The sequence below is a fragment of the Dendrobates tinctorius genome, unplaced genomic scaffold (genome assembly GCF_039654945.1).
Source record: "Dendrobates tinctorius isolate UK_male_01 unplaced genomic scaffold, ASM3965494v1 ptg000007l, whole genome shotgun sequence".
Lineage (NCBI taxonomy): Eukaryota > Metazoa > Chordata > Amphibia > Anura > Dendrobatidae > Dendrobates > Dendrobates tinctorius.
In genome coordinates this window covers 47,184,691-47,198,417 of record NW_027361675.1, presented here as the reverse complement: position 1 = coordinate 47,198,417, position 13,727 = coordinate 47,184,691, and the positions used below count along the sequence as shown (strand labels likewise).

The window sequence follows — 13,727 nt, the reverse complement described above, 5'->3', positions numbered from 1 at the left end:
CAAAGGCGTGTTGTGCACATAATTCTTGGGGATGCATCTTTAGGCTGTTCTGCATTATTAATCTGTGAGCTACATCCTCTTGGAAAAGACCATAAAAATTAGTAATAAATAATGTGAACCGTATTTCTGTGACCACATGGTGGATTTTAAAAAGGAATATATTCAGGTGAGCAGCGGTAATCAAATGGCAAAAGAGCTGGCTCCTCTTTAAAAGTGACCTTGCAGCAAAATGTAAATACTATTAAGCTATGTTCTATAATAAGCTGGGATTATCTGAAGATTGCAGCCCACAGCATTAGGCCACACACTGAGTGATACTGATGATAACATTTGCTTCTGTCAGTTGAAATCCTGTCGTGAGAATTTGTGAAATCACCAAGTAGATCAATAGAACATATTTACTAATCCTGCCTGTACGTAGATAGTGTAAACCTAGACTAGAATGCATAAAACACAACACATTTATCAAAGAGTCTCATAATATTTTTTACATCTAGTGCATTTTTAGCCAGCCTAGTTTAAGTTTACTCCAGCTTCCTTTTAGATCACTTTTTAGGCCAAAAACCACGAGCATACCTTTATTAAATATGGTGTATTTTACAAGCACACCCTTTTATCTAGACACTTTCTAAAAGTGACTAGTGAGGTGCTAAAATGTCTAAAACCTTTAATAAAAGGGGCATATGATGTGTAATTCAGAATTCTGTCTCAGTTTGAGCCTTTTTTGTTGGTATATCTTCCCCAATAAAATTACTGTACAGCGAGTATACTGTATGTGTGTAAATACACTCCGCAACATTGAAATTGGAACACCAAGAAGGAAAAGCATTATGCAAATCACCAGATCAATAGACATGTTAATCTGAAAATGATGAGAAAATGGACACAACATTTACAAAACATCTCAATTTATTCCGTACCGAGTACGCCATGTGTAGAAATGCACACTATTACACGCCTTGGCATGAAGTGAATGAGATTACTAATGGTTGTCTAAGGGATGTTCTGCCTCACTGATTTTCACTTGGGCACACAATCATCAAGATCCGCTGCTGACAGCTCCCGTTAGAGTTGCCAACAAATGCCGTCCCAGAAGTGCTTAATGAGAGACAAGTCCAGAGATACTGTAAGCCATGGTAGCATGATAAAGCCCCCAGGCTGCTCACAGAAGCACAAGCAACCTGCTGCATGGCATTGCTGTTTTGAGAAACTGCTCCTGGGACACTTTGGAGGAGTTACTATCAATGTATCGCCAAGCTGTTAGTGGACCTGGAATGAAGGCTAGAGTGGTCTGATTGCCATACATTATGCCACCACACACCTTAATTGTTGGAGTTGAACCAGTATGACATTAGTATGTGGCGGTCTCCCCAATGTTGTTGTCCACGTGATGTCCAGATGCCGATCGAAGACTATAATGAAGCAATGAAGGCTGTAATAAGGCATTGGAGGCTGGATTAAATGTCTATCCTCTTCAGCAATGAGTCCCACTTTTGTCTTGGAGACAATTAAAGCCTACAGTAACTGTATGTCTGCACATTGTGCTTATACTTGATACTGAATAAATTGAGTTGTTTTAAAAAATTGTTTCTATTTATTCATCATTTTCAAATCATTATCATATCTATGGATCCTGTGATTTCCAGAATTCCACAACTTCCACAACTTTTCCTTCTTGGACCAATTTCATTGTGGATGAGTCTATAAGTACAATGATCATCCAGCTCAGCAGCACGAGATGCTCTCACAAAGGCAGTAAAAGATGGTGAGTAGGACTCGTTCTCCAGAGACTTGCATGGACATCTCTTGAAGCACCATTGGAACAAAGAAGTTGTGATTGGAGTCACTGTTTAACACTGTATCTACTAGAAGCTCTGTGACTTTCTCTTTTAATGATTATCTACCATTCATTTTTTTTATGTAACACTTAACAAGTAGCAGATTGTTGGAGGTCAAGATCCTGATCATCCCACCTATTGCTCTAAAAGTCACCCCGTAGCCCATTACTCAGTAGGATGGACGCTGAGTACATTCACAGGGCATGGGCTCAACAGAAAGGCTTATGAACTGGTATAAAGAGTGGAATAAGGGATCATAGACTTGCAGAACCTTAGTGACTAGCCTGCTAAGAAACACACTGCTCAGCGTTTTCTGCTACAAGTGTTAGGCAGTACTTATCATTTAAAGAAAACTTGATCAATAATTCATGCTACTCGAACCATGGGCAGCATGAATTAAACATGTTAATGCAGATATGTATGTTTTACTCTGAAACTCCATGGCATTTCAGAGAGATACTTGGAGAAGCCAGCGAGGCACTATGCACCTCTGCCCATCAGTCCAAAAGACTGGTCCCAGGCAGCTTCTCCCCCCCAGCTCCTATAGACTGACAGGTCTCTCTCTATTCATACGTGGTTCCCTTGAAAATAATGAAATGATACGCGTTCTTTAACCCCTTAATGCAATATCATGTGCATGTACGTAGCTAAAGGGGTGATCTTATGTGGAGATTAGGAGTTGGACTCCCTCATGTGGCAGATATCAGCGATATTAAATAGTTGGCATCTATCGCTGACAGCTATGATCGGAGATGAGCTCCAGTCGCAGCTATTAACCATTTAACAATGCTGTCAATCAGTGACAGTGGCATTTAAATGGAATGTGCTGCTGCTCGCTCTTACCGGCTCCTATTGGCACCCTTTCACGCAATCACGGGGGCCCGCCGATGGGTTGCTATTGCTATTTCCGCCATCTTGGTACTCCTTTGAAGCTCAGCCATATGCTGAGGTTTCAAAGAAGACTGAAATTTACACTATATACTTTACTGTGGTATTGCAATATATAGTATAACCGATGGGATGATTGCAGATTAAGGTTCCCTGAGGAGACTAAAAAATAAAGTAAACAAAAAAGTTTGTAAAAATATAAAAGTTTACATCACTCCCCTGCTTAACAAACAGGGAATCTCTGTGTTATGGCTGTCGAATAGCTGCGAGACATGAAGGCGCGTGGACTCGAACATATTTTTCTCCTTCACCTCATTGGGGGACACAGGACTGTGGGTGTATGCTACTGCCGCCTGGAGGCTGACACTAAGTGAATGAAAAAAAGGTTAGCTCCTCCTCCGCAGTATACACCCTCGCCTCGGTTGCAGGCGAAACCAGTTCTTGCTTAGTGTCCGTTGGAGGCACACGTCTGGTCTTTTTTTCCAGACTCTGTCATTTTTTTTCCTTTTTCCATGAAGATGAGACAGGGGCGACGGACCCTATTGAAAGGGTCCGATCTCCCCAAACCAACAACAGGCGAGCACATGCGAGTGTTGCCTCCGCATATCCTCTCCCGCAACGTGGGACATCATGCCGGACTGGGCCCTGACCACCCTAAGGCCTGTTTCACACATCCGTTTTTTGGCGTCCGCCAAAGTGTGAAAAAACGGATCTGCTTTAGCCACTAATGCAAGTCTATGGCGGATCCGTTTTTCCGTCTAAAAACGGATGTGTGATCCACCTCTTAGGTATTGAAACCCTAGGCTGTACAGAGGCCTACGAATAGTCCGTGCGGCCCCCACTGCATCACCTTTGCCAGACAGCAGTTATGGAAGGTGGCGGACGGTCCCTCTCCTGATCCCCTATAGGGAAGATGGAGTTAGGGTGCCTGCACCGTCCTTAAGCTTTTTTGCAGTCCCCCTAACCTGAGGATCAACTGGACGTCCTGGCTGAGGCGCGGAAGGAGGTGATCTGGGAGGGCTCCTGTAGACCCCCGGGGTCGGCATTGCTGGTGGCTTCGCTTTTTCTGGCCATAACCTCTGGCTTCCGCGTGATACAGGGTGCGCCACACAGCGTGGCAGTCGGCAGCGCATTTTCCGGCCCAGGCTCCTGTTTATAGCGACCCCGCCCCGGGTCCGGGCGCACGCCGAAAATTTAGTCCCCGACTTCTGCTGGAGCTAGGCCGCCGGCAGAAGTCCCGCCTCCCGTGACGCATCCACTTCCGGCGGAACCGCCCCCGGGGCCTCGGGCGGACACTGAAAATTTAGTCCTCGGCTTTAGCCGGCGCTAGGCCGCGGACAGTCCCGTCCCCATGACGTCCCGGCAGTCGCCTCTTCTTCCGAAGGCCCGCCGAGGCGCGCTTTGTTTGAAAAGGGAGCAGCTGGTCGGCAGGCTGGACTCCTAAGGGGACCCAGGACTGGGGACACAGGACTGGGGTAAGTGCTACCCCTGAAGGAGGAAGGCCACCCTCTGTTTTTACCAGAGGCTAAGCAGTTTTTTGTCCCCAGCATGCCACTTAGCAGGGCCACCATGTCCAGAAAAGGTAAGGCGCACACGTTTCTGTACGTTGCGTGCACCTCCTGTCAGTCCGCCTTCCCACATGCACAAAGTAAGCAGATTTGTGAATCTTGTGATTCCGGATGTGCCCAGGAGCCCTCCTCTGCGACCGAGCCCAGTGCTGATGCAGGCTGCACGGATCACATCGTTCCGATGGTAAAGCTGCTGCTGCACTACAAGCGAGGAGCCAGCAGGTGGGCCTCGCTGCCACAGGAGAGCAGCTTGGTCGCGTGCAGTCAGCGCTCAGGCGGCTTCCCGGCAGCGTGCACAGCTACCAATTTTCTTCCCGCCAGCTGACGGATAACAGAGTGACCGCCTGTAGTATGCAGCGTGAGGTCGGCAGCTTTCCGTTGGCGCCTTCTGTAAGGACGAGACTCATCGCTTCTGGCTTCCATACTCTGCAAGACGTAGTGGACGTGAGTGCCAGTGAGCTCGCTAGAGGTTAGTGCGCCTCTACCTGCAGAAATCACCTGCCTGCGCCCGCCGCCTACGGAGCAGCACTACCAGAACTGCACACCAGTGGTACCGGAGCCGCCTTGTGACATGTGTCTTGTAGCCATGCCCACACACGCCGCTATTGGAAGCGAGCACTACAGCACCACCCACCAAAATGCCGGCACACTGACTGCTGTACATATTCAAATTCAAAGAAGCTTTATTGGCAGGACTAAATACACATTAGTTTTGCCAAAGCAAGTGTACAAAAGGGAATAGGGATAGGGACTGTAGGGATGTTGGGTAGGGGCTGTAGGAATGGTGGTTGGAGGCAGATCCAGGATGGGGCTATAGAAGTCCATGGCATAGGGAAGGTGGATGGTGGCAGATCCAGGGTGGGGGCTAGTAAGAGCAATGGATAGGGGCAGATCTAGGATGGGGCTATAGAAGTTCATGGCATAGGGAAGGTGGGTGGGGGGATGGGGCAGATCCAGGGTGGGGGCTAGTAAGAGCAATGGATGGGGGCAGATCCAGGATGGGGCTATAGAAGTTCATGGCATAGGGAAGGTGGAAGGGGGATGGGGATATAGAAGTCCATGGCATAGGGAAGGTCGATGGGGGGGATGGGGCAGATCCAGCTTGGGGACTATAGAAGTCCATGGCATAGGGAAGGTGGATGGGGGGGGCATGGTGCAGATCCATGTTATGTTTGACACCAATCTCTCCTTCACATCCCATATACAATCTCTTGCCTGCTCTTGCCACTTACACCTAAAAAACATCTCTAGAATCCGCCGTTTTCTCACCATGGAAACAACATAAACCCTCACTGTAGCATTGATCCACTCCCGCCTGGATTACTGCAACGCTCTATTAATTGGCCTCCCCGTCACTCGACTATCCCCTCTCCAGTCCATACTTAATGCAGCAGCCAGGGTCGTCCATCTGGCTAATCGGTACTCGGACGTGTCCGCTCTTCGTCAGTCATTACACTGGCTGCCCATTCATTATAGAATCCAATTCAAAGTACTTGTTCTCACCCACAAAGCTTTCCACGGTGCGGCACCCCCCTACATCTACTCCCTCATTTCTGTCTATTGGCTTAGCCGATTGCTGCGCTCTACAAACGACTCTCGACTAACCTCTGCACTATTCCATACCCCCCACTCCCGACTCCAAGACTTCTCCCGTGCTGCTCCTATCCTCTGGAATGCTCTACCCCAAGAAATTAGGACTAACCACAATTTGCATAGTTTTAGGTGCTCCCTCAAACCACATTTGTTCAGAGTGGCTTATCACGTTCACTAATCAAAGTCATTCTATGAGTAAGTGTGCGTGTATAGCCCATTCACTATCTCCATCCATCCTTCACTCCCTTAAGATGGCTGGACCTTCATTGTAAATATACAATTGTAAATACACACCTGTTCTTTGTATCTCCCCCACCTCATTGTAGATTGTAAGCTCTCACAAGCAGGGTCGTCTTATTTCGCTTTAGTTATTGTATTGTTAACGTTGTTACTTATGACTTGTGTTATGAAACTGTTAAACTGTAAAGCGCTGCGGAATATGTTGGCACTATATAAATAATAATAATTATTATTATTACCACCTAGTCCCCCGAAATGGGCTCTATCTCTGTCGCAGTCGATGGCATCTCTTACGAGAGCAATCGAGTCCCTTCGAGCCCCAGATAGGGGCAGGGATAGCGGCTCGCCTGTCTTAGAGGGGTCCTCCACCTCACAGAAGCCTCCGGCCTAGGCAGACGCGGGGGAAACGAACCCACACAGCGTCTCCCGGTCCATCTGGTGCTTCAGCATTCATAAACTCTGCCTCTCACTCACCCTCACCAGTGGTCGTTAACGAGCAAAGCTCAGATTGCGACTTGGATGAGCCGCTTGATTCGGGTACTCCAGAGTACCGGGAAACAGTTGACAGTCTCATTGAGGCCGTCAACCAGACTCTTGGGATTGAAGATGATTCCACCTTGGCCTCAGGTCACAAGGTGTCATTTAAGCGAGTAAAGCGGCCTCATAGAGTATTTAGCTCTCACCCAGAGTTTGAGGGCATAGTGCAACAACACAGGGAATGGCTTGACAAGCCTTTCTCAGGCCAAAAGGCGCTTGAGGCGAGGTACCCATTCGCCCCTGATCTCCGTAAGAAATGGGCAGAGTCCCCAATGGTAGATCCACCCGTGTTGCGCTTGGCCTCTAAAACCCTGTTATCCATACTTCGTGCATCCTCTATCAAGGATCCCACTGACCGTCTCATAGCGAGCTTGGCTCGCTCAGTGTTTGAGGCAACAGGTTCAGCACTCTCCCCCTCATTCGCGGCAACTTGGGTAGCAAAGGCCATGATTGCTTGGTCAGAATCATTGAACAGAGCCTTGCAGGGTATGGACCTACCAGCAGAGGTATCAGAGATCGCAAATCAAATCACTTTGGCCGGAGACTACTTAATCAATGCATCTTTGGATGCGGCCAACTGCGCGGCACTCGCTGCGGCAAATGCGATCTCCATTAGGAGGGCTTTATGGTTGAGGACATGGCGGGCAGACTCAACCTCCAAGAAATTCCTGACTTCCTTGCCTTATCAGATCGGTCGCCTATTCGGAGAGAAGTTAGATCAACTCATCTCTCACTCCACGGGTGGAAAAAGCAATATTCTCCCTCATCAAAGGGTCAAACAGCCGTTTCGTCACCAACTTCAGACACGGTTTCGATCCTTTCGCAACCCCGGGTGGGCTGCAGCGACAAATCCCGCCGCTTCAGGTCATCCCAGCCAGGACAGGGATCGGCAGATTTCTTATAGAACTAACCCATTGGGGAGAATGCGTACCCACCAGCCCAGATCAAGGGGACCTAGGTCCCAGAGATCTTCAGCCAAATGACTCAAGGCAATTTCAGGGCGACACTGGCAAGGTAGGCGGCCGCCTGCTTTGGTTTTGCCATGCTTGGCTATCTGTCATACACGACACATGGGTAAGAGAACTGGTGTCCTCAGGGTACAAGATAGAATTTGTCAGGTACCCCCCAAGGCGTTTTTTTCTTTCACGTCCTCCCAAGGTAATTTTCCGTAAGGAGTCTCTCCGTTCAGTCATATCTGCCATGGGGCGGGGAGAATACTTGGCCTCTATCGACATCCAAGACGCCTACTTACACATCCCCATTTTTCCCCTACACCAAAGGTTTCTGCGCTTCGCCATCAACGGCCTACATTTCCAGTACGCAGCACTGCCCTTCGGGCTGGCCACCGCTCCCAGAGTATTCACAAAGGTCATGGCGGTCGTCATGGCCACCCTGCACTACCGGGGCATAGTCGTCTTTCGTTATTTAGACCACCTCTTGGTCAAGGGCCCTTCATTGCTGGCATGCGAGGAGAGTGTCAGCATCACGCTAGATACTCTCACGCTTAGGGTGGTTGGTCAATCTGAAAAAGTCATCCCCTGTTCAAGCTCAGAGGATTTCCATCTTTGGAATGATCTTCGACACTTCCCGAGGGTTGGTAATTCTCCCTTGGGACAAGGCCCTAGGTCTCCGACAGGGAGTCCGGAGATTTCGCCAACCAGTCCCTCATACCATCCGTTTCTGCATGAGGATCCTAGGAAGATTGGTGGCAGCAATGGAAGCAATTCCGTTTGACCAGCTCCATCTTCGCCCCCTGCAGCTCGCCCTCTTGTCAGCCTGGGACAAAAACCCATTCTCTCTCGATCGCCGGTGCCAGTTGTCCACGCGGGTCAGACAGGCACTCGGGTGGTGGACAACCAGTTCCTCACTTGTCCGGGGCAAGACTTTTCCCCCAGACCATTGGCTGGTGGTCACAACCGACGCCAGCCTCCTCGGCTGGGGAGCGTTTTTTCACCATCACACTACCCAGGTACGTTGGTCGCCGCAAGAGGCATGCCTCCCGATCAACTTGTTGGGAATATGGGCGATCCGGCTAGCTCTGCATCAGTTTTACCACCTTCTAGCAGGCCGCCCCGTTCGGATTCAATCAGACAACGCCACGGCTGTGGCTTACATAAATCTTCAGGGGGGCACCCGCAGCAGAGCAGCCATGCGCGAGGTAGGGCACGTTCTTTAGTGGGCCGAGAGAAACCACTCGGCGATATCAGCAGTCCACATCCCGGGCGTAGAGAACTGGGCGGCAGACTTCCTCAGCCAACAGGGTCTCGCGTCTGGAGAATGGTCACTACACCCTGAGGTCTTCCGGGAAATTTGCCAGCGATGGGGAATGCTGGATGTGAAACTGATGGCCTCCAGGGTGAACGCCAAGGTGCCAATGTTTCTCGCAGGGTCCCGGGACCCGCAGGCAATTGCCGTGGATGCGTAGGTTCTGCCACGGAACCAGTTTCGCCTCCCATACCTATTTCCCCCGCTGCCACTACTTCCGAGGGCCATCAAGAAGATCAAGGTAGAAGGGGTTCCAGTGATTCTGCTGGCCCCAGATTGGCCTCATCGAGCATGGTACGCAGACCTGGTACAGATACTCGCCGATGTTCCCTGGTGCCTGCCAGAGCGCCCAGACATACTTTCTCAGGGCCCGATCTTCCACCCGAACTCAGGGGCCCTGTGTTTGATGGCTTGGCCGTTGAATCTTGGATTCTAACCCAGGCTGGGTTCGGCCGCGATGTGGTTGCTACAATGGTTAGCGCTCGGAAGCCTGCCTCGGCACGTATTTATCACCACACCTGGAAGGTTTTCGTCACATGGTGTCAGGACCACGGTTGTTCTCCACTGAAATTTTCTATTCCCAACATCTTGGCCTTTCTCCAGTCTGGCCTAGACTCAGGCTTGGCCCCAAGTTCCCTCAGGAGACAAATATCGGCCTTATCTGTCCTGTTCCAGCACAGGATTGCTACCAATCTGCAGGTAAAGACTTTCATTCAGGGAGACTCCCACTTGGTACCTCCCTATAAGGCGCCCCTGGACGTCTGGGACTTTAACCTGGTCCTAAATGCTCTGCAGGAAGCTTCATTTGAACCGCTACAGGATGTCTCGTTATCATACCTTTCCTGGAAGGTAGTGTTTCTTGTGGCGATAACATCGATCAGGTGGGTCTCTCTATCCTGCTGAGCCCCGTTTCTGGTCTTCCACAAGGATATGGTGGTTCTCAGACCATCCCCTCCCTTTCTGCCGAAGGTCGTTTCCTCGTTTCACATTAATGAGGATATTGTCTTGCCCTCTTTTTGTCCAGCACCGGTACACCGTGTGGAAAAGGCTTTTCATACGTTGGACCTGGTGAGAGCTCTCAGGAGGTATGTATCACGGACGGCACCCTTCCGTCAGACAGACACGCTGTTCGTGCTTCCCGAGGGGCGTAGGAAGGGACTCGCTGCCTCAAAATCGACCATAGCCAGGTGGATTCGTTTGACTATTCAGGAGTCTTACCGCATCAGAGGCACACCATTTCCAGCAGGGATCAGAGCGCACTCTACTCGGGCAGTGGGCGCCTCTTGGGCTCTTCGGCATCAGGCATCGGCGGAACAGGTTTGCAAGGCTGCAACCTGGTCCAGCTTGTACACATTCGCTAAGCACTACAATATCCATACTCAGGCTTCGGCAGATGCGAGCCTGGGTAGAAGGATTCTCCAAGCAGCGATGGAGCACCTCTAGGACAGGAGGTGCATGTAGCTTGGATCGGTGCGTCGTCTCCCCACCCAGGGACTGCTTTAGGACTTCCCACAGTCCTGTGTCCCCCAATGAGGCGAAGGAGAAACATGGATTTTTGGGATAAACTCACCGTAAAATCCTTTTCTCCGAGACGCTCATTGGGGGACACAGCACCCACCCTGATAGCCAATTGGCTCTTTGTTTACTTTGTTTATTAATATGTATTTATAATACTAGGTGGGTTTTCTAGACATGTTGTCACCTACATTAAGGTTGATTTTTGTCTTTTGTGATGATCTACTGCTTTTGCACCGAACTGGTTTCGCCTGCAACCGAGGCAAGGGTGTATACTGCGTAGGAGGAGCTAACCTTTTTTTCATTCACTTAGTGTCAGCCTCCAGGCGGCAGTAGCACACACCCACAGTCCTGTGTCCCCCAATGAGCGTCTCGGAGAAAAGGATTTTACGATGAGTTTATCACAAAAATCCATGTTTCAAGCACACCAAAGACAGTTAGCACCCAAGCTTGCTCAGATAACACCTTTTTTGAGCATGTTTGTTCAGCAATAGTCACCACTTCTCCCTAAAAAATAAAATTAAAACAGATAAAAAAATGGTATCATTAAAACCATTAGCGTGTCACGCAAAAAAACAGACCTCACTTAGTTCAGTCAATGGAAAAACAAAAATGACTTGGAGGTCTCAGAATATGTTGTCACAAACCCGATTTTTTTTATTTATTTATTTTTACAAATTTCGAGGTTTTTTTTCTCCGTTAAATATAAAAATTCATACAAGTTTAGAATTGTACTTCCTTGGAGAGTCCTGATTCAAAGTAACTTTTACCACAAAATTTAAACCACAAGAACAAAAAACAGGAAACCATGGTGGAATTGCATTTTCTTTCTAATTTCACCACACTTGGATTTTATTTTTCAAATTTTTCAGACCGTTGAATAGTAAAATGAATGCGTCATTCAAAACTACAACTCGTCCTTTAAAAAATGGCTCCATAGACAGAAAAATAAAAAATGTACTGTATATTTCCTGCAAGAACGGCAGTAAAAAAAAAAGCAAAAAACAAATTGTCTAAGCCAATTAGGGTTTCTCTTTTTGTCCTAATCACTCGTCTTTTTCAGCATGCAGCTTGCCGTGGATGTACAGATCCCCGAGTGCTTTGGAGGTGTTGATGGAGAAACGGTGTACATTGACACAGAGGGCTGCTTCATAGTAGAGAGGGTGGTGGACATTGCCAATGCTTGTGTTCTGCACTGCAGCCTTATTACACAGGCTCATCAGCAAGATGGTAGGTGTGAGAGAAAAAGAAACATTCAAGGGCAAATCAAGAAAGACAGTTCTATGAATGTTTGTTTTTTTTTTTCTTTTAATGTAGTATAGTTGTTTTTTTAAGTCCTGTTATATCTGAAATGTGGTGACATAGAAATGCACAAAGTCAGTGCTGCACTGTAGAAACTATGGGATCTCTGGATAATTATAGATATGTATACCATTGAAATAAAAAATAGCTTTGCACAGAATGGTCATGCAAATAACTGCCGTATTGTTCAGACTATAAGACGCAAAGAACCATAAGAAACACCTAGGTTTTAGAGGAGGAAATAAGAAAAAAAATTGAAGCAAATTCGTGGTCAATTCTGTACTTAATATCCCCTATCCTGGTATATATAGTCCCCTCACCCCCAACCTGGTATGCATGGTCCCCTCATCCCTATCCTGTTATGCATGGCCTCCTCATCCCCATCCTGGTATGCATGGCCCCCTCATCCATATCCTGGTATGCACGGTCCGCTTATCCCTTTCCTCGTATGCATGGCCCCCCTCATCCCCATCCTGGCATGCTTGGCCCCCTCATCCCCATCCTGGCATGCTTGGCCCCTTCATCCCTATCCTGGTAGGCATAGCCCCCTCATCCCCATCCTGGCATGCATGGACTCCTCATCCCTATCCTGGTAGGCATGGTCCCCCTCATCCCTATTCTGGTATGCAGGGCCCCCATCTCCGTCCTGGTATGTATGGCCCCATCCTTATCCTGATATGATTGGCCAGCATCACCATCCTGGTATGCAGGGACCCCATCTCCTTCCTGGTATGCATGGCCCCATCCTTATCCTGTTGTAATTGACCTCCATTCCCATCTTGGTATGCATGACCCCCATCAGAAAAACATTAAAAAAAATAAACCCATTATACTTGCCTTCCTGCGCTCCTTTCTAGCGTCTTGTTCCAATGGCAGCAGCTGCTTTATGCTTGCAAGCAGCGCATGGCAGGGACATCATGCGCTGCTTACAAGCTGAGGACAGCTGTCGGAATACTCACTGCTCTCCACACCGGTACTATGTTAGCGGCAGCTACCGGCTTCCTGCAGCTGCCAGGCGTTCACGTGTGCCGCTACTAAATGGAATGAATATTCACTGCTGTTAACTCCAATAGGAATGGAGAGCAGTGAATATTCATTGTCATAAGTAGCGGGAACACGCAAACGACTGGCAGCTGCTGGAAGCCTGTGGCTAACAGCGTGTCCGCAATTAAAGAGAAATGAATATTCATTTCTCTTTAGCAACGGGCACAGTAGTTAGCCGTAGCAGCCGGCTCCAGCCTCCTGTGACCCGCTGCTCCGCCGATACCACTCCCCTACCTCCCCACCACAGCCAAAGCAGGTACATTCGAACTATTAGACGCATCCCCCATTTTCATCCACATTTTTGGAGGAAAAAGTGCGTCTTAAAGTCTGAAAATACGGTAGTTTCACTCTCATTGAAGGAAGCCCATCATTTCCAGATATAGTGGTAATCTGCAGGTAAATAGTGCCTAAAGGCCTCGTTACACACAACGATGTCCCAGTGATCCCACCAACGATCCGACATGGATGGGATCGCTGGAACATAGACAGACTCACCAGTGATCAGGACCAGCGAGCAAGCTGGTATCTAGGGTAAACAGCGGGTATCCAAGAGCCGCGCGGCTCTTAGTTAGCTGCTGTTTACCCTAGATACCAGCGTGCAGCGTCGCTGATCTTTGGTCTCCCGCTGCCACACGCAGCGATGCGTGCTGGCCAGCGGGAGACCAACGATCAAAAAATGGCTCAGGACGATCCTGCACGATCAGCGATACCTGGCGGGGGGGTCGGTCACTGATCCCCGCCACACACAGCGAGATCGCTGGAGAGATCGCTGATGCGTCACAATATCAGCGATCTCGCTGTGTGTGACGGGGCCCTTAGTCTGTGCTGTTTTATCAGCAGTATATTATCACTGAAGGACCAGTAAACCTGAAGCCGAGAAGTCAAGCTTATTCATGAGCTCTTTATAACTGAGTCCCACCACTGATTGACAGCTTCC

The 13,727-nt window shown here is 48.8% G+C and overlaps 1 protein-coding gene across 5 annotated transcripts in view; it reads left to right on the top strand.

Moving 5' to 3' along the window:
- The window catches only part of RAD51C (RAD51 paralog C), a 97,738-nt gene that overhangs the window by 17,919 nt on the left and 66,092 nt on the right, over nucleotides 1-13,727 (top strand). For all 5 annotated transcript variants that reach the window (XR_012231910.1, XM_073574388.1, XM_073574382.1 and 2 more), the window contains exon 3: nucleotides 11,508-11,674. Coding sequence is in view for 4 of the 5 variants with exons in the window: in XM_073574382.1 (XP_073430483.1) it covers nucleotides 11,508-11,674 (167 nt within the window). In the remaining variant the exon portion in view is untranslated. The remainder of the gene's footprint in view (nucleotides 1-11,507; nucleotides 11,675-13,727) is intronic.